Source organism: Meles meles, chromosome 14 (assembly GCF_922984935.1).
Source record: "Meles meles chromosome 14, mMelMel3.1 paternal haplotype, whole genome shotgun sequence".
Taxonomy (NCBI): domain Eukaryota; kingdom Metazoa; phylum Chordata; class Mammalia; order Carnivora; family Mustelidae; genus Meles; species Meles meles.
The window spans coordinates 3888331-3916040 of NC_060079.1; the positions used below are offsets into that span (position 1 = coordinate 3888331).

At 40.9% G+C, this 27710-nt stretch overlaps 1 protein-coding gene and 1 non-coding gene across 7 annotated transcripts; both read right to left on the reverse strand.

The window, feature by feature from the left end:
- EEF1AKMT1 (EEF1A lysine methyltransferase 1) lies at window positions 1-27027 on the reverse strand. Of its 6 annotated transcripts, none has more exons than XM_045978366.1 (6): window positions 26953-27018; window positions 25590-25669; window positions 15183-15345; window positions 9841-9923; window positions 2188-2468; window positions 1-291 (listed from the first exon to the last, which is right to left on the reverse strand). In XM_045978366.1, exons 3-6 carry the CDS (start codon window positions 15324-15326, stop codon window positions 155-157), a joined length of 645 nt encoding a protein of 214 aa, XP_045834322.1. In that variant the 5' UTR covers window positions 15327-15345; window positions 25590-25669; window positions 26953-27018; the 3' UTR covers window positions 1-154. The 6 variants fall into 6 exon arrangements, with proteins under 6 accessions (XP_045834322.1, XP_045834326.1, XP_045834323.1 ...); XM_045978370.1 differs by having other exon boundaries at window positions 9841-9920; window positions 26953-27001; XM_045978367.1 differs by having other exon boundaries at window positions 26979-26997.
- LOC123925398 lies at window positions 10927-11055 on the reverse strand. Its single transcript, XR_006814993.1, has one exon. It is a non-coding gene; the product is annotated as a small nucleolar RNA SNORA19 (small nucleolar RNA).
- Window positions 27028-27710: the final 683 nt, after the last annotated feature.

The window sequence follows — 27710 nt, forward strand, 5'->3', positions numbered from 1 at the left end:
TAGTGAGAAGCTGTATTCTTTATTTTGAAAATTAGGCCAGGGATAGCCCCACTTCGCAGGGGAGGAGCGGAGGTTATAACTTCAATCTACCAAGGAAATAATAAAAGAGAAATGTCGTACAGGATCCTTTACCATATTATATTACTACCTGCATTTAGATTTCACGGTCTAGCCCAGAATCATAATTCACATAACAGCGAAACTCATTTCCCAAGGTCCGGGTGTGTTTTGGAATGAACTTGCACATCTTCACGCCAAGAAGTTTTGCTGCCTCTTCTTCCATGACCGCACCTGAAGGTAAAAAACCCAGTGAATCCGAAGTCTGAAATGCCAACCACAATGCCACTGCCAGCAGTGAAGGGATTCTTGACTAGAAAACGTGAAGTTGACAGTATCGCTCAGCAAATACAGGGAAGGTCAATTCTGGATATATCCCTTTTTACTTTAACACATTTGCAAATTACCTACTTTCCCCCCTTTTCATTTAATAAATGTTTTTCATATTTCTGCAAAACTGAGACACTTAGAAAACTTTAGAAATAAAGTTATATTCCACAAAATAACATAAGGAAAGTAAAAATAATTACTAAGAACAAGTGTTTTCCAACTTTGAGTCAAGAACCCCCCTTCTCAGTAATACCCGACCTTGCAAACTCTCGGGAATACATTCACACCAGCTTCTGGCTGAGTGCTCCGCTGTCTCACCCGCTAGCTGGCACGTGGCCACCGCTGTGGACATGCCCCGGGGACCTCGGAGCACCTCTCCCGGAACACCCCATTGCAGGAAGTACTTCTCCAGCCAGCCTAGGCCCGAGACCCAGGACTCATCCTAGATTCTTCCCTTCCCACCACATCTTGAGCACAGTGAGCTCTTCCATTTTGATCTCAAAGTGTATCTTTACTCCATTCCCCGCCCTCCTTACAACTGTCATACCTTGTCCCCACCACGTCTTTTCTCTGCTGGACACACCCTCAATGGGGAGCCTGCTTCTACTTCTGCCCTTCAGTCCCTTTCAGCACAAAGTGAAAGCACATTCCTTTAGGCCAACTGGGTCCTGTCCGTTGGGGGCTGCCGCCTTAAAGGATAGCCCCAACAGGGTCCGTCACTTGTAGGGCTCCTCTTGCCCCTCCCCCCGCTCCAGCGATGCTCCCTGCACTTGCGCAGTGCCGGGTTGTGCTCCCCGCAGCCCTCCAAGAACCAGGGGTTGGAGGAAAACTCCGGGGGGCTCTGACACTGGTTCCTGGAATTATGGCGTCTTCCCTCCCTGCCCCACCCCGGGGGGGGGGTTGCCCCCTGAGATCTCCACTGGAACGCTGCTCCTCCAGGAGCTCTCTCCCGGCCCCATCCTAAGGGCACTGGTCAATCTCAGTGCCCGCCCCACCCTTCTCTGATTCTTTCATTCTTTCACTACACTTACCAGAATTGGTCATTCATTTCTTCTGTCTGTTCTGCTAGTTTTTAACTTATCCCCTAAAACTAAAAGGTACACTCCATGAGGTCAGAGCGCCAGCCTGTCAGCCAACACAGACGGCTAGCAAACAACTACTGAATTAATAAGCCTTAAGTAAACATGACCTGGGAGAAAAAGTCACCTTCTTGACAATTCTCCAACACAATGGAAAACAGACTTCCTGCAGCTCCAGCTCCCTGCCCAGCCTGAGGGGCACTGGCAGCCCAAGGGCACCCCGGGGTGTGGACAACAGCCCCCCAACGTAACTGACCAGGAGTTAACATGCTAGTTCTCCACCGACCCTCTGAAAGTACATGCATGACTCTCATCAGTAAGAAAATCTCCTGCTGATTAAATAAATCTAATCCGATGCCTAGTTCTGTAACCCTAGGCAATTCATTTTAATGTTATCGATTCCATGCTTCTCTTTCAGCAAGTGGAGAGGCTGGATCAAATACTGCTACTATTCCTGATGAGAAGAAATAAAAAAACATAGTCCACTCACCAAGTGCCAGACCCATCTCACATGTGTCATATCACTTAATTCCAGCAATGCTGAAAGGCAGGATGTATTACCAGTCCCAGTGTACAGAGAAGGAAACCCGGGCACAGAGAGGTTATGCAACTTGTGTAGGGTCACACAGTAGGCGGATTCAGTCTTTGAATTCTGAGATCTCTTCCAGCTCCTGAAACCTAAGGCTGGAATATCCGGTCGTTGTTACTGAGATGCACCTACCTGTGCACAGCAGAATCTTGCCCTGAGTCAGATATTTGATGGTTTCTGACGTTTTTCTGAGACACTCCTTGGAAAGGTAGGGGGGATCTGCTATTACGATGTCAAAACTGTGTGTGGCAATTTTTTCAGGTAAATCCAATGGATTATTGTAATCATAGAAGATATACTCCTCTCCATATATGGCAAATCTTTTGTCATATTCAAAGATGTATACAGAAATGTCTTCTCTGTGTAGGGCTCTCAGTTTCTGGTAAACACTGGGGGCGCTCACACACGCTATTCTAGAAAAGAAAAGGAAAAAACTCCTGAAAGATCTTTAACGGATAGCTTACGGTGTTAAGTAACAACTACTTCTCTAAGAGAATACAGGTCCTTGCATTCAGATTTTAATCAGAGTGCAAGCTAATGTAAAGGCAGTAAATTTCAAGAGAAAACTATACTACCTCACTTTTAAGGAATCTGGTGTTTAAAAATTCTGCAGCTCATAATTTTAAGGTATGAAAGAATAACTGTGCTTTTTTATAGTAAAAAATGTAAAACATTAGGAACACATTAGGAAGAAAGTTAGATAGCCCAAGGCTTAAATTTGCTTGTTATTTTCACATTGGTCCTTGTTTTAACATTTATTTCTAATACTTTAAGTCTAAAATTAAATATTTTGAAGTTACTTTGTAATATTCATAATCTAGAGAGAAAAACCCCAAACGATGGCCTCAATATGTTGTTTTCCACAAAGATACCGTAAAATTCAACCTCAGTGCCAACAAGCTACTTTGAATTTCTGCTTCTTTTTTATATAAGGAAATCAAAGAATTTGTTTCATTATAAGCAGTCCCTAGTTTACAAATGGGTAGTGCTCCAACATTTAACTTTAAACATAAAACCAACTACTCAAAACGTTAAAAGTAACCTAAATATTGAATTACTGAGTTGACTGTGGTACATTTAATAAAATGGAATGGTATATATCATTCCCTGCAAGATACTCAAGGAATAAGTGTACTCCTTTTATTATTATTAGTCTCAGAGGTAGAATTTAGTGATTCATCAGTTGCATTGAACACCCAGTGCTCATTCCATCACATGCCTCCTTAATGCCCATCACCCAGTTACCCCATCCCTCCACCCACTTTCCCTCCAGCAACGCTCAGTTTGTTTCCTAGAGCGCAGGGCCTCACGGGTTGTCTCCCTCTCAATTTTCATCTTATTTTATTTTTCCCACTCTTCCCCTATGTTCAGCTGTTGTTTTTTAAATTCCACATATGAGTGAAATCACATGGTATTTGTATTTCTCTGACTTATTTTGCTTAGTATTCTACTCTCTAATTCCATCCACATCATTGCAAATGGCAAGATTCATTCTTTTGAATGTCATCTGTTAATGGGCATCTGGCCTCTTTCCATAGTTTGGCTATTGTGGACATTGCTCTATAAACATTGGGGTGCAGGTGCCCCTTTGGATCACCTGTGCACAGCAGAATCTTGCCCTGAGTCAGACCAAAGTCACCTTTGGGTGAATGCCTACTTGCTGGGTCATAGGGTAGCTCTGTTTTCAACTTTTTGAGGAACCTTATACTGTTTTCCAGTGTGACTGCACCAGTTTGCATTCCCATCAACAGTATAAGAGGGTTCCCCTTTCTCCACATCCTTCCCAGTATCTGTTTCCCTGAAGCCGAGTGATGTTGAGTATTTTTTTATGTGTCTGTTGGCCATCTGGATGTCTTTCTTGGAGAAATGTCTGTTCATGTCCTCTGCCCATTTCTTGACTGGATTTTTGTTTTTTGGGTGCTGAGTTTGCTAAGTTCCTTATAGATTTTGGATACTAGCCCTTTATCTGATATGTCATTTGCGAATATCTTCTCCCATTCAATAGATTGCCTTTTAGTTTTGTTGACTCTTTCCTTTGCTGTGCAAAAGCCTTTTGTCTTGATGAAATCCCAATAGTTCATGTTTGCTTTTGTTGCCCTCGCCTTTGGAGAGATGTCTAGCAGAAAGTTGGTGCAGCTTCCATGGGTACAAGAACATCTGCTCACAGGTGCTCTGGTGGTCTCTGGGAGATGCATAGAGCCAGAGACCCCTGGAGGTGGTTTCCCCACCTCCCCACATGGAGGGGAACCAGGGCCCTGGAGGTTGACTTTTTCCTCAATCCTCTTTGTAACTTTTAGATTTTCATCATTTATATTATCATTCCAAAAAGTACTCTTTTTAAAAATTAGACACAGCTTTAAAACTGTGAAATGCATTTTTAAAAAACATTTTATTTCTTTATTTTTCGAGAGAGACAGAGTGAGAGAGAGAGCACAAGTGGGTGAGGGGCAGAGGGAGAAGCAGACTCCCCGCTGAGCTGGGATCCCAATATGGCGCTTCAGGATCATGACCTGAGCTGAAGGGAGACGCTTAACTGACTAAGCCACCCAGGCACCTCATGAAATGCATTTCTGAACAGAGACCCGTGTTCCATGTACCAACTGGTTCCCTAAAAGGGCTTCTCAGCTCCAGTGCACTTGAAGTGTGTGATACACCCTGTCGATGTCACACACTTCTGTGAGAAACACGCATATCCCAGCCCAGACAGACAAGGGCCATCAGAACCCCCAGCTCAGGCTGCTGCCGGAGCTCTGGGGGCCAGAGAGAGGCAGAGGATGGAATGATGTCCTCATTGTGCTCAAAGATACCACGCAGTGGCCCTGGCTTAAACACGCAGTGCAAGTATCTTCTGAGAAAGAGGGTGAGAGACAGACAGTTTGAGACAAACGAAATCTGAGAGTTTGTCACCAGCAGATCTCCACATGGAATTTCAGAGCTGTACTTAGGGCTAAAGGAAAGTGGTCTGAGGCGCAAGAGGGACTGAGAGCGGAAGGGTGATAAACTTGGGGGAGACGATGTCATTTATCCTGCAGCAGCCCCAGCTCTGCCACTTGCTGGTGGGTGACCTTCCGCAGGAGACACCATCCGGCAAGCCTCAGAGTCTCTCTTTATAATGCAGAGTATAATGGAGCGTCAAAAGGGATGACCCCCTGCAAAGCATGTATACAGTGGACAGGGCACACAGTAGGGGCTCAATAAATGCTACCGTTATTATTAATATGGAATATTATGACACAGTTCCTAAAAATACTGAAGATGCCTTTCAGAGAAAATAAAAAACTTCCTCCAACGCCCATACATTAATGGAGAAAAAGAAAGCATGTGTAAAAACACTGTCATTAAGAAAAACCTGAAAAGCATCTACATACAATTTAAAAGAAAAAGAGCAGCAAAATGAAAAACTTAGGACTTCCAGTTAAAGATGCCAGATATGACACACTCATTTACATTTGCTCCTTCATTAAAGCCGACAAAATAAAACACAAGTTTAAGTTCATCCTGTTGCTTAAGCATAAACTGCCAAGAGCAAAGAGAACTTTAGAGAAGACCCCAAAACTACAAAAACCAACCAACCAACCAACCAACCAACCAACCAAAAACCCCTTTAGAAGCATAAAAGCAAATGGATGGGTGGAATCTGGCTCAGCAGACCCAACAAACCAAGTCCTAAACTGGTAAGCTGAGAAGCATCCTGGCTTACATCAGAGCACCCCCAAAGGCTCAAGGAAGACGGGAGGGAGAAGGCCGGGCTAAAAACAGGAAGAGTCACTGGAAGTCTATTTAATAAAGAAGAAACTCGTTCCCAGGATTCTCTTCCCCAAACCACGCCTCCAAAACTGTGGCAGAAACCTTTCCCCAAACTGAAGGGCCTGAGTTAAGAAAATAAAAAAAAGAAGAAAAGAAGAAAATAAAAAGTACAGAAGATGAAAGCGCCACAGCAAGGCACCAAGGACGGGACTAAGAGAAAACCTGAAGCTTGCCATGGGCAGGGATAGGAAAACACAGGTTTCCTACAAGAAATCAGAATGGAAGTGGGTTTCTCACAGCACCTACAGAAACCCAGATGCAGTGAGACAATGCCCTCAAAACCTAGAAGAGACACCCAAAAACATGAACACAGTCAAGAGGAAGGACAGAATAAAAGCGCTCCCATATATGAGAGGTTTCCACATTTCCCTCCGGTGCACCTTTGCGGCGGAAGCTATTGAAGGATGTACCGACCAAGGTAAGGCTGTGCACTAAGAACCGGAGCACAGGAAGCCGGAACCCGGAAGGAAGGAGAAGTAAAAGGGCTCTGGTGAACGGAGACACCAAGGTAAGACCGACAGCAAAGCCAGAAATCAACTAGTCCCGGTAAGAGCAGCTTGTACAGCCTCAGAAGTGACTTATTTCATGGAGTTGAAACATGTCTGCATTAATGGATCGGAGGTTCACATAACTGGAGGAGAGCTTGAACATTAATTCATGACATGAATATAGATACACATAAAATCTAAGAATTACTGTCTTCAGGAAAATGAAAAATCATACCAGAAAAGGAGGAGTGTAAGGCTCAGCTTTAAGGAACATTTGTGGTGGCAAAATATGAACCCTGTTCTCTCCAAAATTAAGACATGAATCTATCAGGAATGTAGACAGAAAGCATGCATATGTGCGGAGTATGAGAGCTAAGTCGTCACACTCCATAGTGAGAAGTCAAGAAACTATGTCTGCAAGTGACAGATCAAGAAGTGCCGGTATGAACACGCATTGAGAAATCCGGCTGTAACCAGCCAGTGCAGCCACTGAAAGGGAGCAGAGGGAAGGGAAGCACACAAGGGGGCAATAAGCAATTGATTTTTTTTTTTTTTCTGAACAAGGCTTGCAGCACCATTTGACTTGAAATTATATACATACAAAATTCTGATAAAAATAAAAGCTGAAATAACAAAACAGAAAACGTGTATTCTTTTTCTTTTTAATTTTTTAAAAAGTAATCTCTATACCCAGCACGGGGCTTCAACTTACAACCCGGAGATCAGGAGCTGCATGCTCTGGCAGGGCTGTCCACTAGCACCACTGCTATTCTACATGGTACTAGAAGTCCTAGCCTCAGCAGTCAGACAACAAAAAGAAATAAAAGGCATCTGAAACGGCAAAGAAGAAGTCAAACTCTCACTCTTTGCAGATGATACTTGATGTGGAAAACCCAAAAGACTCCACTCCAAAACTGCCAGACCTCATACAGAAATTCAGTAAAGTGTCAGGATATAAAATCAATGCACAGAAAACAGTTGCATTTCACTACACCAACAACAAGACAGAAGAGAGAGAAATTAAGGAGTCGATCCCATTTACAATTGCACCCAAAACTATAAGATACCTAGGAATAAACCTAACCAAAGAGACAAAGAATCTGTACTCAGGAAACTACAAAGTACTCATGAAAGTGAGGAAGACACAAAGAAATGGAAAAAAGTTCCATGCTCATGGATTGGAAGAACAAATATTGTGAAAAAATATTGTGAAAATATTGTGAAATATTGTGAAAATTGTCTATGCTACCTAAAGCAATCTACACATTTAATGCAATCCCTATCAAAACACCATCAATATTTTTCAAAGAAATAGAACAAATAATCCTAAAATTTATATGGAACCAGAAAAGACCCTGAATAGCCAGAGGAATGTTGAAACAGAAAACCAAATTTGGCAGCATCACAATTCCAGACTTCAAGCTCTATGACAAAGCTGTCATCATCAAGACAGTATGCTACTGGCACCAAAAGAGACACACAGATCAATGGAACAGAACAGAGAGCCCAGAAATGGACCCTCAACTCTATGGTCAACTAATCTTCGACAAAGCAGGAAGGAATGTCCAATGGAAAAAAGTCTCTTCAACAAATGGTGTTGGGAAAACTGGACAGCCACATGCAGAAGAATGAAACTGGACTATTTCCTTATACCACACATAAAAAGAGACTCAAAATGGATGAAAGACCTCAGTGTGAGAAAGGAATCCATCAAAATCCTTGAGGAGAATGCAGGCAGCAACCTCTTCAACCTCAGCCACAGCAACATCTTCCTAGGAACATCGGCAAAGGCAAGGGAAGCAAGGGCAAAAATGAACTATTGGGACTTCATCAGGATCAAAAGCTTTTGCACAGCAAAGGAAACAGTTAACAAAACCAAAAGACAAACAATGGAATGGGAGAAGATATTTGCAAACGACATATCAGATAAAGGGCTAGTATCTAAAATCTATAAAGAACTTATCAAACTCAACATCCAAAGAATCCAATCAAGAGATGGGCAGAGGACATAAACAAACATTTCTGTAAAGAAGACATCCAGATGGCCAACAGACACATGAAAAAGTGCTCCACATCTCTCGGCATCAGGGAAATACGAATCAAAACCACAATGAGATATCACCTCACCAGTCAGAATGGCTAAAATTAACAAGTCAGGAAATGACAGATGCTGGCGAGGATACAGAGAAAGGGGAACCTTACTACACTTTAGGTGGGAATGCAAGCTGGTGCGGCCACTTAGGAAAACAGCACGGGGGATCCTCAAGAAGTTGAAAATAGAGCTTCCCTATGACCCAGCAATCACACCTCTGGGTATTTACCCTATACCCATACAAATGGGTATATACCCATTCAGGCACCTGCACCTGAATGTTTATAGCAGCAACGTCCACTATAGCCAAACTATGGAAAGAACCTAGATGTCCATCAACAGATGAATGGATGAAGATGTGGTATATATACACAGTGGAATACTATGCAGCCATCAAAAATGAACTCTTGCCACTTGCAATGATGTAGATGCAACTAGAGGGTATTATGCTGAGCAAAATAAGTCAATCAGAGAAAGACAATTATCATATGATCTCTCTGATATGAGGAATTTCAGAGGCAGGAAGGGGGGTCATAGGGGATAGGGAGGGAAAAAATGAAACAAAATGGGATCGGGAGGGAAACAAACTATAAGAGACAATCTCACGAAACAAACTGAGGGCTACTGGGGGGAAGGGGGTAGGGAGACGGTGGCTGGATTATGGACATCAGGGAGGGTATGTGCTATGGTGAGTGCTATGAAATGTGTAAGCCTGATGATTCACAGACCTGTACCCCTGGGGCTAATAATACATTATATGTTAATAAATAAATAAATAAATAATAAATATATCCATTCTAAGCAAAAAAAAAAAAAATAAAATATATGGGGTGCCTGGGTGGCTCAATGGGTTAAAGCCTCTGCCTTTGGTTCTGGTCATGATCCCAGGGTCCTGGGATCGAGCTCTGTTTCCGGCTCTCTGCGCAGCACGAGCCTGCTTCCCCCCCACCCCCGCCGCCTCTGCCTGCCTCTCTGCCTCCTTGTGATCTCTGTCAAATAAATAAACAAAATCTTAAAAAAAAAAAATACAAACCGTAAAAAAAAAAGATGCGTGCTCCACCAAATGAACCAGCCAGGCGCCCTGAAAACCTGTATTCTTAAAACTTCAAAAGTCAAACATTAAGATTATTTTTTTCTTTTAAAGCAAACTTTAGGGTATAAATGTAAGAAATAGGTTAGAGAACACTGAAATAAAGAACAGAGGTCTTATGAGTGGATTTCTGTGTCCCTAAACTCAGTCCTGGAGCAGTTCTTAATTCGTCATGTTCTGCAAACCACAGCTTACCCCTTTTGCAGATTAGGGTTCAGATGTCTTACAAACCACTGCTCAACGAGGAAGGCCATTTCAAACATTACTTTAGATCAGAAGGCAAAAGAGAGAACAACTCTGGATCTTACCTGCCACGTTCTCCAGCAGCTGCAATGGCTTCTGTCGCAAGGCGCAAGGCGGTGTCCTGACTGTACCAAAACTGGCTCAGCTGCTGGACCAGAGCAATGAGTCGAAGTCATTTCAGAACCACCATAAATGCTGTCCTTTAATTTATATCACCGTATCAGTGTGCACATTTTTTTCAGGTTTGTTTTCTTTTTCTTTTTAAGATTTTATTTATTTATTTGACAGACAGAGATCACAAGTGGGCAGAGAGGCAGGCAGAGAGAGAGAGGGTGAAGCAGGCTCCCTGCTGAGCAGAGAACCCGATGTGGGGCTCGATCCCAGGACCCTGGGATCATGACCTGAGTGGAAGGCAGAGGCTCAACCCACTGAGCCACCCAGGCGCCCCTCTTTTTCTTTTCAAAAAGTAATTATTCTTTGAAATTATTTTACAGAAGGCTCTAATTAAGTCCCTGAGCATCAGGGGCTGCCGACATCACAACAGGAGACAACCAATCAGTGTTTCTGCTGATGGAAGACCACATTTCCACCTTTGTGTGACTCTTGCCCAAAAACTGAACTGGAGTCTGATTAAGCTTCTAGATTCAATTACCAATTAGCAGCGTATGTTAACCAGCACCACAGGGATGAGGATAGCAAAACCCAGTCTGTGATCCTTTTCCCTCATGCCTGGTCTCAGTCTTTACCTTATGAATGGTTCCTGAGTTACCTGTTTTTTCCTCAAGGGGTAAGTTGTTTGTCATCTTGCCCTTTGTCTTTCTTTCTTTCTTTTTTTTTTTTTTTACAACAGCTGTCATTTATTCAGCATTCTTTGGTGCAGTCTTACACAAGCATGAGAGTAGAAATTATGCCCCTTTTTCAGAGAAAAGAAATGGAAGCTCAGATTGTTAACACTACATTGCTGGAGCTGGAGTTCCAGTTTGGGGCTATCAACCCCAAATGCTATGCTTTGAACCATCACGTTGTACCATTCCTCAGAAGCACAACCCTTTCAATCCCAGTTTCATAAGACAAAAAGCCCTAAATGGCCACGTATTTGTAGAGTAAGACCTGCTACGTACCTAATTCATCTGAATACTTTCAATAAACTTATTTGTCTGAAGGAGACTGCCAGAGTTAGAGTTTAGTTATACTGCTAATTAGCCTTCAACTATCCGTGTAGCACAAAAGAAACACCCCCGCTCACATGTACGAGAGAAGCCGGTGAAATGTACGTGCCGTCCTGCTCTTTGTCTTCATGCTGATTGACGACTCGCTTTTAACTTTCTAGTGATCCTTGATTATCCACTTAATTAATACGTGAAGCGGTAAAATTTTAATGGAAAAAGTAGATTCCTCTGCAGTGGGAAAAGGCCCATATCCCCAGTAGGCCTCCCCCTGGAATGGCAGGGCTGGGAGGACGTGGTGGGAGTAGACAGTGAGCTCCCAGTATTCCTGATGGCTCGCAAATCCAGCTTTAAAAACGTCTCCAAAACATATGATCATTTCAACGAATCCAAAAAGAAAAACATTTAACAAAATTCAACACTGCTTCATGATTAGCAACAAAAAGAAAAAAACCTTAGAACACCTGGGTGGCTCAGTGGGTTAAAGCCTCTGCCTTCGTCTCAAGTCATGATTCCAGGGTCCTGGAGCCTCATGTAGGGCTCTCTGCTCAGCAGGAAGCCTGCTTACCTCTCTCTCTCTCTGCCTGCCTCTCTGCCTACTTTTATCTCTGTAAAAAACAAAAAATAAACAAAAAAAATTAAAAAAAAAAAAACCCACAAACATCATGGGGCACCTGGGTGGCTTAGTCGATTAAGCGCCTGACTTCGGCTCAGGTCAGGTACTGGGATCAAGTCCCGTGTTAGGCTTCTTGGTCAGCAGGGAGTCTGCTTCTCCCTTTGCCTGCCTCTCCCCCTGCTTGTGCTCTCTCTTGCTCCCTATCTCAAATAATTAAGTAAAATCTTAAAAAAAATAAAAACTCTTAGAAAATTAGGAATAGTAGGGAACTTCTTTAAACTGATAAAGAGCGTCTAAGAAAAAAACCAAAAGCCTTAAAAAAATGAAAGATCTATTTTTTTCCCATAAGATAAGAAAGAAATCAAGAATGTCTGCTTTCAACATTCCTTTTTTTTTTTTTTTAAAGATTTTATTTATTTATTTGAGAGATCATGCATGCAGAAGAGAGAGCACAGATGGGGGAAGGGGCAGAGAGAGAGCAAGAAGCACTCTCCACCGAGCAGGGATCTCAACATGGGGCTCAATCCTAGGACCTGATCATGACCTGATCATGACCTGATCATGACCTGATCATGACCTGAGCCGAAGGAAGGCACTTAACCTGCTAAGCCACCCAGGCGCCCCTGCTTTCAATTTTCTTATTCAACATTCTACTGCAGGATCTAGCCATTGCATTATATTCATTAGAATATATATATATATATATATAGGGGCAACTGGGTGGCTCAGTGGGTTAAAGCCTCTGCCTTCAACTCAGGTCATGATCCCAGGGTCCTGGGATCGAGCCCCGCATCGGGCTCTCTGCTCAGCAGGGAGCTTGGTCCCCCACCCCCTCTGCCTACTGCTCTGCCTACTTGTGATCTCTGTCTGTCAAATAAATAAGTAAAATCTTAAAAAAAAAAGAATATATATATAATGTATAATGAATATAATTAGAATATACATATTCTAATGAATATTATATATGTTATATATACAATGTATATTTATAATATACATATATAATATGAATATATAATTATATATATTCTAATGAATATAATGGATATCATTATATTCATAAGAAAACAATATTTGTAAGAAAATAAGTGAGTAACAGTCAAAAAGGAAGTCAAACTGCTAATATTTGCACATTGTGTGACTGTTAACCTAGAAAATCCCAAGGTGCATAAACGTTTCCAAAGACAGAATGTACTTATTGATTTGGATATATATGAACTATGTCTGTGTCTAACCATTCTTAGCTGCAGGAAAATGTCAAGCTCCACCTCTCTTTGCTTAAGAAGCTAGAGGAAAGCCCCTAACACACCGGATATGGAGGGGGTCTGCTGGACTTGCTCTGGGAGGTGGGTGACTATTTCCGGCAGTGGCTGCCAAGCTGCCCTTCTCTCTCACTCCAGCATTGTCAGAGCACAGCTGTGTTTCGGCTCTCCTCAGACCCTTCTAAAAAATAAAAGTCTTTCTTATTCAGTGTGCTGCATGAAGATAGCTTTAAAAGTCAAAAGCACTACTAGGCTTACAAAGAAAAACAACAGTTCCTGCCCCCACTCCTCAAAAGCATCTGTTGAAGTCTTGGCTTTCTATCATTTGTTCCCACATTTCCAAATACTATGCTTTAAATGCTCCTTTTTTATTTTTTTAAAGTTTATTTATTTATTTATTTATTTTTACGTACTCTCTGCACTCAGTGTGGGACTCAAACTCACAACCCCAAGATCAGGAGTCCCATGCTTTTCCGACTGAGCCAGCCAGGTGTCTCTAAATGCTATCTCTTGATTAATTCACTTTGCATTATGGCAGATGAGAATTTCACTCTGTCACGCACACCCTCTCCTATCTCCTCACCTCCCCATATAATTATAACCTGTTTTGGTTAAAATCACGTTCAGTGTTTACTGTGGGGGCAAGTAACATATTTTGCTACCATTTCCTTCTAGTACGTTACCTTTTCTTTTTCCTAGACTTAATACCTTAATACATCTGTCATTTGCTTGTTTCTTTGAGTTCACTTCTAATTCTTCCGCATCCTCTGGCAGCCTTGGAGAAGCAGTGCATGGGTGGTCAATGCCACGAGACTTGCCATTTCTAAAATGTTTTTTAGTTTATCTTCATGTTTGATAGCTGAGCTGAGTACAGAATTCTAGGCTGAACAAAATTTTACTCCAAATACTGAAGACATTGCTCCACTTTTTTCTAGTTTCTAACAAAGCTATCAAAAAGTGCAATGTGACTCATCCTGAGTCTTTGTAGGTGGCCTGCTTTTCCTCTGGAAGGTTCTAAGATCTTGTCACCTGCATACGGAATTTTCAGTCATGTAACCATGTGTCTTAGTAAGGATCTGAAGTTCTGGAAAATTTTCTAATATTAATCTTTAAAGATTTCCTCTCCCCTTTGTTTTCAGTTCATTATTTCTAACTCCAATTAGTTTAATATTGAGCCTCTTGGATTTATTCTCTAGTTTTATAATGTTTTCTTTCCAATACTTGCATCATTCTCTCTCTTTTTTTTTTTTTGGTCCCTAAGAAATTTTTCTCAATTTCATAAACAAACCAAACCAAAGAAAGTGTCAAAATTATAAAAATACTTAAGTAGTGGGACTAGGAATAAACAAGTTTCTTAAATAAATAAGTTTATTTTTGTGTTCATATTTTTATATATTTTCTACAATAACCATGGATTATTTTTAGAATCAGAAAAACACACACAGTGCTTCAAACATTAAGCAGGGAGAAAAGAAAAGAATGAGGTACTTCATTCTTTACAAAGACATGTAAAGAAGGGAAATTGTGAGAAAGAGGCTTTTGTGTGGGTAGAAAATTTAGTGTAGAAATATTTTTATTAGTCAGTTTCAAACAGATGGTAAATAGGAGAATTTTATACAACTTAAGAGATCCAAACTTGACACAAAATGTAAAGGCTATAAAAAGGTTATTAAAAAAAAGGTATACAAAACCTTCCTTCTAGTTCCAAAGTGACAGAGAGAGAGAGAGAGACAAATCCATTACTGAGGGGTGTGCACAGAGAGAAAATCCAAGCTTCATCTATTTCTCAACTATCTCCCTCAAAAATTTAAATTGCCAGGCTCCAGCTTAGGTTGGTTTCCCTCAACTCACTTTTTCTTTTCTTTTAATTCCAATTTTTATTTAGACCATAAAAATATAATTAAAGTACATTCTATGCACCAGAAATTATTAGTATCTTCTATAGAACTCCCTCTCATCTTTTTTCATTGCATGCTTAAGTTTAGTGACCCTATTTACTGAAAGGATATATTTTACCCCTTTGACGAGGATGCTGGCTCCACAAAAACCAAGAGAAACCATCCATGTACAAGAAGGAAGCACAAGTTTGTGTTGGTCACAAATGAACATTCTGTCCCCATCTGACCACCAACTAGCCTGATGGTCAGAACCAGGAAAATCTGCATTTATGCTGTCTTAGACGATCATAGACCGCACTCTGTCTCAGCTCCCCAGACAGGGCATCAGCTTTTGAGGGGCAGTGAGACAGACACTGATATGAAGTAGGATATAGACAAACACAGTGCAGGTCGGACAGGTGCAGACAAGTACGGAATCAGCGTTGTACCCATACTTCCGGAGGGATGTGCAATGCATTTACTTACCCAGTTCTCTTCTATTATTCCAATATTATATTTATCATCCCCGCCTGGGTCGCTTCGTTGTTTCTGCTCAGCATAAAATTCCTGGAGGGCTGCGAAGGCGTGGGAAGATAGCTGCGGGATATCTTCATCATCAGAGTCACTCATTTCACAAATCGTCTATGATCTGCAAATAAATAAGCAAAGGTACTATGGGGGTATTTTCCCCTCTCCCATCAAATAACAATTTAGAAATTTTTTATCTCACAGCAAAGGCCCAAACTGGAAGTGGGTGTTTTTTTTTTTTTTTTTTTTAAATATTTTATTTATTTGACAGAGAGAAATCACAACTAGGCAGAGAGGCAGGTAGAGAGAGAGGAGGAAGCTGGCTCCCCGCGGAGCAGAGAGCCCGATGTGGGGCTCGATCCCAGGACCCTGGGATCATGACCTGAGCCGAAGGCAGAGGCTTTAACCCACTGAGCCACCCAGGCGCCCCGGAAGTGGGTTTTATAAGAGAACCTCATATTTAAAATTTCTGAGATCAAACATCTACAGAGGTCGCCTATTGAAATACAGCTTAACAAATGCAGGCTTTTCCTTTACCCATATTCAGTTTTTACAAATGAGATTTTCGCATTTTTAAGACTCCTAGCAGAATGAAATTTTTTACTATAAATATCTAAAGACATTTTGCTTTCTTCTGGCACCCCAACAGCCATATTTGGACACTTCACAGTAAATCCCCTGAATCAGAGATCATTCCAAGTTTGAATGTCACTGTTCAGGTGATCTAAGGATCACGGGTGTTATTGGTAGGGTACGTGAAGGACAGATAAAGGAGGGGAATAGAAAGAGGTATGGAAATTTAAAGGAATGGCAAGGAGAAGGGGAAGAAGTCAAACACAGGGAGGGAGAAAAAGAAGGGGTCTTGCAGGAACTGATGGCCAGGCCGATCACTCCTTGTGGTACCAATGGAGTTAGCTAGACTGGGAGATTCAGGACAGCTCTGGTCCAGACAGCAAAGTCTTCCCAAGACTCCTGACCACTCCAAGTTCAGGGGGGTTTCCAAAACCACCATCATGTCCGGTAATTTCTTAGAAGGATTCACAGAACTCACTGAGAACAACTGTACTCACAGTTCCAGGGAAAAGATACAAATCAGAGCCAGCCAAAGGAAGAGATGCACAGGGCAGCGTCAAGAAGAGCTCCAAACAGGAAGCTCCCATCGCCCTCAGGATGCATCACCCTCCTGGCACAGGTATGGGACCATATGCATGGAGTCCTGCCAACCAGGGAAGCTCTGCAGATTTTCAGTGTCCAGCTATTATTATTAAGGCTTCACTGTGTTGGTATGAGTGACTGAATGAAGTCAGTTTCCAGCTGCCCCAACCAGGAGGTAGGGTTGATAAGGCCTCATGGCCCTGACAAGCAACAAAGACTTTCCCACAACCTGGGAAAGTTTATGTTTTTACAGGTTACCTCCCAAGAGCCTTGGCAAAGCTCAAACCTCTCTTTGAGGTCAAATTCTTTACTACACAGTACCAAATGTATTTTTAAGCCAAAAGTTAGATAACTTTTTTTTCTAAGAGCATAAAAACAGCATCCTATTTGCTTTTTAAAATATGCCCAAAGTGTACAGCAAGTGATTGCTGAAAATCAGCAAAGATTATTCAATAGCTTCGTCACATTGCTCCCTTCCTCCTCCAAGGCCTATGGGGGTGTACCTGATTGACAATCTTGGCCTCCTGCCTACGCCACCAAGGGCAGCTGGTAAAATAGCATTCGAACCTGGCAAATTCCCCAGGCTTAGGAAAAGGGTTCAAGAGATGCTGAGCAGCCACTTAAAATGAAAAATGCTAAGGTGCCTGGGTGGTGCAGTCAGTTAAACCTCTGACTCCTGGTTTTGGTTCAGGTCATGATCTTGGGGTTCTGGGATCCAGCCCCCTGTCAGGCTCAGTATGGGGTCTGCTTGAGATTCTCTCTCTCCCTCTGCCTCTCCACTCATGCTCCCTCTTTAAATAAATATATATATATATATTTAATGAGAAATGCCTGCTAGATGCTGCTTTTGTTCTCCTTTTCAAAATCAAAGAGCTAGCTATTCTACCTAGGATCCAAAACAACAACCAAAAAACAAAAAAACAGAACAAAACAAAACAAACAAACAAAACACCCAAACCAAAAACCTTCTATGTACCAACTACGGAAAAACCAATGTATTTTCATGAAGTACAAATAGCTTGTTGATTTCTTCTTTCCTTTCTTCATCAAAGACTCACCTGTAAAAGCTTGTTAATAAAACATTCGGTCACACAATATAATCTTGAAATATAAATAAGCCCTCTATAAACAAGCAGTTATGCCTCTAGGAAGAGAAGGAGCAAAGCAAAGGTATAAACACTATGACAGATTTATAGAAAGTTCAAAAACAAGTAAAATTAAACTATTTAAAGAAGCATATCAACCTATATTTATCAAAGATAGACTAATTTTGTTACCAAACCTTCCCAAAGAGAAGACTTGAGGCTGAGAAAATTCACTGATGAGTTCCAGCAAACGTTTAAAAAAAAATGTTGATAATTTTATCATCCAGAAAACAGAGAAAGAATACTTCCCAATTGTTTAATGAACCCAGATTAAATCTTACAGTTGTTTTTATGATAAGTTATTATCATAAGTTATTAGAATAAGCTATTATTTTAGTAAATATTTTAATATTTACTACCTGGTCTTTTACAAAAAATGTGCTGACTCCTAATTTTTATTTTATTTTATTTTTTAAAAGATTTTATTTATTTATTTGACAGAGGGAGATCACAAGTAGACAGAGAAGCAGGCAGAGAGAGAGGTTCCTCTGCTGAGGTTCCCCGCTGAGCAGAGAGCTGGATGCAGGGCTCAATCCCAGGACCCTGGGATCATGACCTGAGCTGAAGGCAGAGGCTTTAACCCACTGAGCCACCCAGGCATCCCCCTAGTTTAACAGTTTAAAAGATAAAAGCCATATGATCATTTGCATGGATACTACAAAAGCTTTTGACAAAATTCAACATACATTCATGTTAAAAACTGAGCAAACTAGGTATAAAAGGGAACTTCAACCTGATAAACGTCACCTACAAAACACATAAGCTTCATAGTTTTCTTAGTGGTGAAACAATAAATGCTTTCTCTCTAAGCTCAGGAACAAGGGAAAGGATATTCACTGCCACCACTTTGATTTAACATTATCCTGGCTTTTCAGTTAATTCCAGAAGGCAAACAAACACAACAGAAACAAGCAAGCATAAAGACTGGAAAGGAAGAGATGCCCCTATTTGTAGACATGATTATTTACAGAGAAAATCCTAAGGGAACGTTACTCTCATCCAGGTGATCAAGGTCAACATCAATGGTGATAATTCATTATCGGTGGCCTGTAGCCTTGATATATGGTAATGAAAACAGTACTTCATGGTCTTCCCCCCAAAAAACACATAATCCCAGTGTAAGCATGAACGAAAATCAGACAAACCCCGATTAAGAGTCATCAAAAACAAGAAAAACACAACAGTCACTGCCAAGAAGTGCCTAAGTATTACCTAAGGACATCAGAAAAAAGTATGAGCTTTGGTTAATAATGTAGCAATATTGTTCATTAGTTGTGGCAAACGTACCCTATTAGTAGAAGATGTTAATAATAGGGGAAACTGGGTAAGGTATATAAGAACTCACTGCAATCTTCCCAATTTTTCTGTAAGCTTAAAACTATTCTAAGGCAAAGTTTATTTTTAGAAAATTTTAAGGAAGCATAACCAACAACAAAAACTACTAGAATTAATAAGTGAGTTTATCGAAGTCTAAGAGTATAAGATCAATACAGAGAAGTAAATTGCATTTCTGTATTTTAGCAGCAAATAAATAGAAATTAAGCTTAAAAGCAATTTCCTATAGAATAGCATAAAAAATACTTATGAGTATATTTAACGTAAAGACTAAGTCCTCGATACTGAAAATTCCAAAGCACTGCTGAAAAAATTAGAGAAGACCTAAGTAAAAGGAGAGACACACCATGCTCATGAACTGGAAGAATTAGTATCATTAAGGTGTAAATTCTCCCCAGATTTATCAATACATTCAAAATATCCAAGCAGCAGGGCATGTGTGTGTATGTGTGTGTGTGTGCACCTATGAGTTTAAAATAGAAATTGATATACTGGTCCTAAAATTTATTTAAACATTCATTCATTGAAGGAAATTAAGATTGCTTCTGGTTTTTGGCTATTGTGAATAAGATACTATGAACATCTGTGTACAGTTTCATTTTCTTTTTTGGATTAAAGCTTTGTTTATATGAACATCAGACAAATCACAGCACTAAACCACTTACCAATATTTCAATTAGTTTCTATATCCTCAGTATTAGAAACAAATGGCCAAAATAAGCTTGGGCAGATGAAACAAGTAAATCGAAAGAATGGAAATGCTGACGAGAATGTAGGGATATTGGTACTCTAAGCTAGTTAATAATTTAAGTTGGCATGAGCTCTATTTGGAAAAAATTAGATATTCTGCATTTAAGGATATTCCTACTTTCTGACCCAATTCTCATTTCTAAACTTTATATTTTAAAATGTTTAAATTCACAGGAAGTGGCAAAACTTATACACTGAGGTCCAAGTATCCTTCACCTATTATTTTCTCATTCTAACAACTTAAAATCAGGACATGACTTTAAAAAAGTGATGGTGTATAAATTTAACTGTGGGCATGTTTTCTTAAAGTGACGGTATTCTTATAATCCATGGTATCTCAGATTTGATGAAATGTAGTTATCACTGTAACAACTGTAGACAACACAGTGAATCATCCATGCAACAGATCCACCATTTTGTATCCTCAACATAAAGTGGTCAGAAAGAGATGAAATTGTCCTGAGAGTTGACAATGTCTAAGTGGTATCCATGGGAATGAATGGTGAAAAAGGGTGTGTATAAAGATTATTAGAGGATTCTGGGAAGACTGTCTCCATACCTAGACAGCTGTACTGGCACAATCTGTCTGATGTAACTATTTTAGAACTCTAGAGTTTATTTAAAGACTTGCAACTTCCAAAGGAAGGCTCAAGTTACGATTAATTTCAGTTTTTGGCACTTAGCTCAGCGGTGGTTACCCATCCCCCACTCCTCATTCCTGTGTCAGGAAGCTGTGCACAGGGTTCTGTTTTGTGTTTGGTCCTAATATATAAAGGTGACTGAGTGAAGGCACGGAGAAATCAATGTCCTTACAAGAAGTGTTTATTATTCAGTTTCCCTAGAAATGAGAGGCATAAAGGGCCATACAAAACTCGTCACATGTGGGGACAAGGAAGCAGAGAGAGACCTGGAACTCTTATCTTTTTTTTTTTTTTTTAAAGATTTTATTTATTGGGGCGCCTGGGTGGCTCAGTGGGTTGGGCCACTGCCTTCAGCTCGGGTCATGATCTCGGGGTCCTGGGATCGAGTCCCGCGTCGGGCTCTCTGCTCAGCAGGGAGCCTGCTTCCCTCTCTCTCTCTCTCTGCCTGCCTCTCTACTTGTGATCTCTCTCTGTCAAATAAACAAATAAAAAAAAAATAAAGATTTTATTTATTTATTTGAGAGACAGAGATCACAAGCAGGCAGAGAAGCAGGCAGAGAGAGAGTAGGAAGCAGGCTCCCTCCTGAGCAGAGAGCCCGATGCGGGGCTGGATCCCAGGACCCTGGGATCATGACCTGAGCTGAAGGCAGAGGCTTTAACCCACTGAGCCACCCAGGTGCCCCTGGAACTCTTATCTTTACTGTTCAGGTGGGTGGGAAGGAATTAGGTGGGGATGTATCCTGTTGGGCACAAAGTAAAAACACACATTCTACAGTTTGTGGTTGGGAGGTTTGTGATATGGCCTAGATGTGCCCATGAAAACTGGTTTGCAGGGAAGAGGGAAACAACTCTGGCCACTAGTTTGGCCCTGTAACTAGCTGATGCCAAATAAACAAATACAAAGCTTAAGAGCACACAAAGTCCCAGGAGTAGTTTCTATGCAATTTGTGGGAAACAAGGTAGAGAATAAGGGCTCTGTCCTTCAAATATTGGGGATCTGTGTTCTGATCACTAACAGCTGCTTCTGCATACGGAGGCACAGACACAGAGTCAGGCGGCCATTAGGGTAAGGCTCCCACTGTGGTCATTACTTCCACCTCCAGCTGAAGAAACTCTGAGAGCATTTAAAGGGCCAGTGGTTCTTTCTTCACTTTATTTTTCTCTTTTTCTCCTCTGGGAAGCCAAACATTTAAGGACAAGATCATTATAAAAAGCAACTACATATACAGGGGAATTTAGAAAGTCACTTAAAGTCTTCCCAGGAAGCTGAAGAGGCTCAGTCAAAAACCTGAGAAGACCTTAATTTACACCTCAGGCTGATACTCAGCACAGACAGCCCTACAACATCAAAACTCCAAAACAATAAACAGAACAATAATAAAATCAGCAAATCCTTGAGAAGGGGAAGAATCTAATTTCCAGAATTACTACCAGTTTTCAACAACAACAACAACAAAAAATCACAAGGCATATGAAGAAATTGGAAAGTATAGGCCATTCAAAGGAAAAAAGTAAATCAAGAGAAACCATCGCTGAGAAAGATCAGATGGTGGACCTACTAGACAAAGACTTTAAAACATGTTAAAGAAACTAAAGGAAGATGTGGGAAAAGCTAAGAAAATGACGTATGAACAAAATGGGAATATCAAAAGAGATAGGAAACACAAAAAGAAACTAAAAGGGTCCAGAGCTAAGAGTTACAATTACTGAAATGAAAAATTCACTAGAGGAATTCAAAGGCAAACTAGACAGAAGAATCAGCAAACCTGAAGATAAGATATTTAGAACTACTAAGTTTGAGGAAAAGAAAGAAAGAAAAAAAAAAAGAGTAAAGAAAAGTGAACAGAACTTAACGGCATATACCAAGTAGACCAAAATACACACTGTGGGAGTCTCAGAAAGAGAGGAAAAAGGGACAAAGCAATTATTTGAAGAAATAATGGCTGAAAACTTCCCAAATTAGGTGAAAGACAGAACTATAAACATCCAAGAAGCTTAATGACCTCTTTAGTAGAATAAACTCAAAACACCCACACATTATAAAAATAACTACGGAAAGCCAAAAACAGAATCTTGAAAGCACCAAGACAGGGTACCTGTCACATAAAAGGAATCACCAAAAGGGATCATTAGTAGGTTTCTCATCAGAAATGTTGGAGGCTAGAAAGGAGTGGACTGATATACTTAAAAAGTGATGAATAGGAAAAAAAAATCAACCAACAACCCTTATCTGATGAAAATGTCCTTCAAAAGTGAGGGAGAGGGGCACCTGGGTGGCTCAGTGGGTTAAAGCTTTTGCCTTTGGCTCAGGTCATGGTCTCAAGGTCCTGGGATTGAGCCCTGCATTGGGCTCTCTGCTCAGTGAGGAGCCTGGTTCCTCCTCTCTCTCTGCCTGCCTCTCTGACTACTTGTGATTTCTGTCTATCAAATAAATAAATAAAATCTTAAAAAAAAAAAAAAGTGAGGGAGAAACTGACATTCACAGATAAACAATAGCTGAGGGAGTTCGTTACCACTAGACTTCCCCTGCAAAAATTGGTACAGTGAGTCCTCTAGTTAAAATGAAAGTACACTAGACAGGGCGCCTGGGTGGCTCAGTGGGTTAAGCCGCTGCCTTCAGCTCAGGTCATGATCTCAGGGTCCTGGGATCAAGACCCGCATCGGGTTCTCTGCTTGGAGGGGAGCCTGCTTCCCCCTCCCTCTCTGCCTGCCTCTCTGCCTACTTGTGATCTCTCTGTTAAATAAAGAAATAAAAAAATCTTAAAAAAAAAAGAAAAAAGAAAGTACACTAGACAGTGACTCGAAGTTGTATGTAGAAGAAATAAAGATCTCATAAAGGTAAATATATGGACAATTATGAAAGTAATTTTATTATTTTTATTGTAATGTCAATTTATGACTCTACTTTTTGTTTTCTACATGATCTAAGAGACCAATACCCAAGTGTCTATCAACAGATGAATGGATACACATACAAAGGAATATTATTCAGCCTTAAAAAGGAAATAAATTCAACACATGCTACAATATAGATGAACCTTAAGGACATTATACTAAGTGAAAAAAGTCTGTCACAAAAAAGACAAATACTCTATGATTCCACTGTCAAATTCATAAAGGCGGCAAGTGGAATGGTGGTTGCTGGGGAATGGGAGGAATGGGAAGTTGTTTAATGTGTATAGTTTCAGTTTTACAGAAGATGAAGAGTTCTGGAAACAGATGGTGGTAGTTGTTGCACAACAGTGCTGAGTATATTAACACTACTGAACTGTACACTTAAAAATGGTTAAGATGGTAAATTTTATGTTACATGTATATTATCACAATAAAAATATTGAGGGAAATGTTATTAGCATGGATATCAATGGATGGTTAAGTAAGGTAATTAAATTATATGGCTGTCATGACTCTGGTTATTAAAGGCTCCCGTGAAGAAGGGATATTTACACTACGATCTAAAGAATAAGTTCTCCCGTAGGCAAAGAAAGGAAAAAGAGCACTGAAGGTAAAGACATAGCCTTCGCATCAAGTGGCTGGTAAAAGAACTGATGCATTCTACAGTTTCAGGTAAGTTAGGAATAATCTCAAAAGAACTGCCTACTAATTCAGCAATAAAACAATGTTCACAATGAACTAATTTGAATTTTTTTGTTTTATAGTTTTGTTTATATTTAATTTGAGAAATGTGTTAAGTTCTGTAGTTGTGGAAGAATCTCTGGTGAACAGATGATGCAGACAGCAGGATGAATTATTTGCCTTTGAGGTTATAATTTAGAATAAAAGTAATTTAAATCAACACAGAGGGGTCTGCAGCAGTCCCACTGAGCAATGGTATGAAGACTTTAAATGAGTAACTTTAGTTTACTGCAGAAAGCACACAGAATAAATTTTTAGGAAAGCATACCAGGAGCTATCAGGCTGAAGAATTTCCAGGAGGAAATTCCAAAGATTAGTGTGTTGTGCATGCCGAACCAAGAGAGACTAAGAAAATATAGCAAACTGATCCGCAACCTACTAAAAGGTCTCATTTTGGTTTGGTGTTTCAGGATTAAGAGTTCCTTTCACTCAGGAAAAGAATCGGGCAACTATTACAATCCAGCATCTCCTGGCAGAGTTGAAGTGTACAACCAGTTCCTGATCAAAGCTACACTACACTACTGTCTAGAAGAGGTAAAGGACAAAAAAAGTATGTGTGTGTTAATGTATGTATACACACACATATATACATATATGTATGTGTGCACACCCATGTACATTGTACAGAAACATGTATTACATATAACCCTGATATAGACAGGAAAATTTGAATTTTTATTTACTAGTACTAAGCATTTTCCATAGCTCCATTTGTGGAGAAAGGCTTTCAAACTGCAGCTTGAAATAAAACCTGAAAACCATAAAAAGAAACCAGTTTATGTTTAAAAAAAAAAATTCTAAAAAGCAGTTTAAGAAAACTGTTTACTTTCAATGCTGTAAAAGGCAATTTATACTCCAATCTATAGTTTAGTATGGATTCTGTTCCAAAATAAAATTTTACATTAAAGCTGATCAAATCCATTCATTTGGTAATCATTTATTGAGGTACTGCTTTGTACTAATCACTATTCTTAGTGATGGAAATCAAAGTCCCTTGGAGCTTATATTCCAGTGAGGCACAGACTATAAGCAATAGGAATAAAATGTGTTGGATGATAGTAAGATCAATGAGGAACTTGTGGAGAGTGGAGGGGGCTGCAATTTTAGCAATCATAGACTGTTTTCTACCTTAATAAAGTGAGTTCAAGATTGCATCACTTGTTAAGTGGGAAAAACTTAAATCTGCTTATGTAATAAACATTGCTACAGACTAAATGAAATAAACTTTAGTTTCAATATTCTCACTTTTTTACTTAAGTCACTACTTTATCATATCTTTAGCATTGTTTAAAAACAATGGTTTGTAAGTGGGTTTATGAAATTGATGTGAAAGAGATTTTCAAGTCCAGAAAAGTTGGGAAGTGCTGTGTCATATTATTAAACTGATGCTGAGCCTCATATGGCTCATACATGAGATCGGTGGTTCTCATAGATTTTGCACCCCCGCTGCCTGCCCCAGAAGGGGAATATTTGGCACTGTCTGGAGATATTTCTGGTTGTCAGAAGTGTGTGTGTGTGTGGGGGGGGTGACACTGGTATCTAGTGGGTAGAGACCAGGAATGCTGGCAAATACCATGTATTTACAAGACAACCCTCCACAAGAAGGAACTATCTGACCTCAAATGTCTACAGGGCCATGGCTGAGAAACAGACAAATAATTGTGATAATATGGTGAGTCCTCTATTAGAAAAGCACCACTCACCACCATTATGCAATGGGATCCGAATGAAGAGCATGAGTGGGCGAAGAGAAGTGAAACAGCAGGTGGCACTTTAACTTGGCCTTGAGGGAGAAGAAAAGATGAAGAGTGAGGACTGCGAAGGAACAGCATGAACAAAGGGCTGGGCACGTTAACTTACAGCATCAGTAGGGATTAGCAGGCTCCTAATGGACTGTGGTTACTATTTCTTTAAATAGTATTTAACTCGGTATAACTCATGTAATCCTAAAAAGTAATGTGTAAATTCAATTACACTTCAAATACATAAAATTCAATTTCCATATTACATTTACTAAAGCAAGCCACTCCTTCCCCCACTGTATAAATTCACACAGTATCATATTGCTGTCTACAAGTTATTTTAGTCAAGGCGTGGAAAGTGCCCTAGGAAAAACCCCTAGGATTACCGTTCATCTCAGAGCCTGAGCAAATGGGTAGGGGGTGTGGAGGGAGGGAAGGGAAATCTGAGGTAGTCTGTAAGGCTCCCTCTGAAAATGGGTAAGAATGGCCTAGATGTTTCCTAAATAGTTTTGCATATTGCCCTACGACTCTATCCTTAATCCCATTTACTGTCAGAAAAGGGCCAGAATCTTTCATTTTCATCTCTGTATACGTAGTTACCCTGCCTAAGATGCTTTCTTCCCCCTCATTTTCTAAAATTCTATTTATCCTGTTATTTTAAAAAAATAACTTTAAAAAAGGTAAAATTTACCTGCAGTTTAATACAGATCATAAACGTACAACACAATAAACTGCCTTGTGTACCTCCACGAAATCACAATCCCTGTCAAGATATCCTTCTGATGTTATACATCTCCCTTTCCCCTGGAAAGTGTCCCCCATCCCAGCCAGGTCCCTTACTATAATCCCTGCACCACCAAGACGCTATTGCCCTTCAGTACCGCTAAGTTTCCCGTGTCCCCGCCTGCCCTGGGGAGCTGGGGCCTGGTCTACGCCACTTAACGCCCTGCGCCCGGCAGAAGACCTGCCTCCTAAGGCCCCAGGAGACAGGTGTGGAGGCTTGAACGTCCGCGGCAAAAAGTAAATGGCAGTAAGCCCCAGTTCCATTTCTGATCGGAGGGGAGTTCTCGTGCTGCCCTGGCCCGGGGGTTGACTATTCCCCGCATCTGGGCTGCCTGAGCACAGCTGTGCGGACCTTCCCGGCCCGGGCCCATGAGGCCGGGTCTCATACAACAGCAACCACGTTCCCCTCTCGGCTCCGCAGCCATCCCCAGACACCACTAATTGAAACCCCTCCTCCTTCACTGCACTGGAGAAAGGGTCACAAGAGAAAAAGAACCACAATCGATTCCGAAGCCGCCGAGCACCGCGGAAACCACCCCACCTTGGCACCCGGGATCTTCCACTCACAAGCCACGCGTGCGCAGTCACTCCATAATAGGACAGTGGGGGCGGGGGGGGGCGGACTTGCTGCATTCGCGCATGCGCACAGCCTCCGCCCGAGAGCGCTTCCGGAAGGCGGGTCAACGCGGTTTCCTCCAGGCCTTCAAAGTCCCGCTCTAATAGACGGCAAATGCTGACTTTTTTTTTTTTTAAGGTTTTTATTTATTTATTTGACAGAGAGAGATCACAAGTAGATGGAGAGGCAGGCAGAGAGAGTGAGAGGGAAGCAGGCTCCCTGCCAAGCAGAGAGCCCGATGCGGGGCTCGATCCCAGGACCCTGAGATCATGACCTGAGCCGAAGGCAACGGCTTAAACCACTGAGCCACCCAGGCGCCCCAAATGCTGACTCTTGATGGGAACTGTTTCCTCTCCTTTCTCTATCTTATAAATTACACCTAAGAATGATGGCATAGACAAAATTTAAGATTTAGCTTCCCTTCAAATTAAACGTATTCCAGGTAGCTTATTTTGCATTTAAAGCTAGATGTCCGTTTTACAAATATTAAATTCAAACCTCTGTCTAGTTTACCCAGTCTTAATACAGGAATTTAAAAAAAAAAATTTAAAAATAGAGGCATTAAGGGCACCTGGGTGGCTCAGTGGGCTAAAGCCTCTGCCTTCGGCTCAGGTCATGATCTCAGGGTCCTGGGATGAGCCCCGCATTGGGCTCTCTGCTTGGCGGGAAGCCTGCTTCCCCCC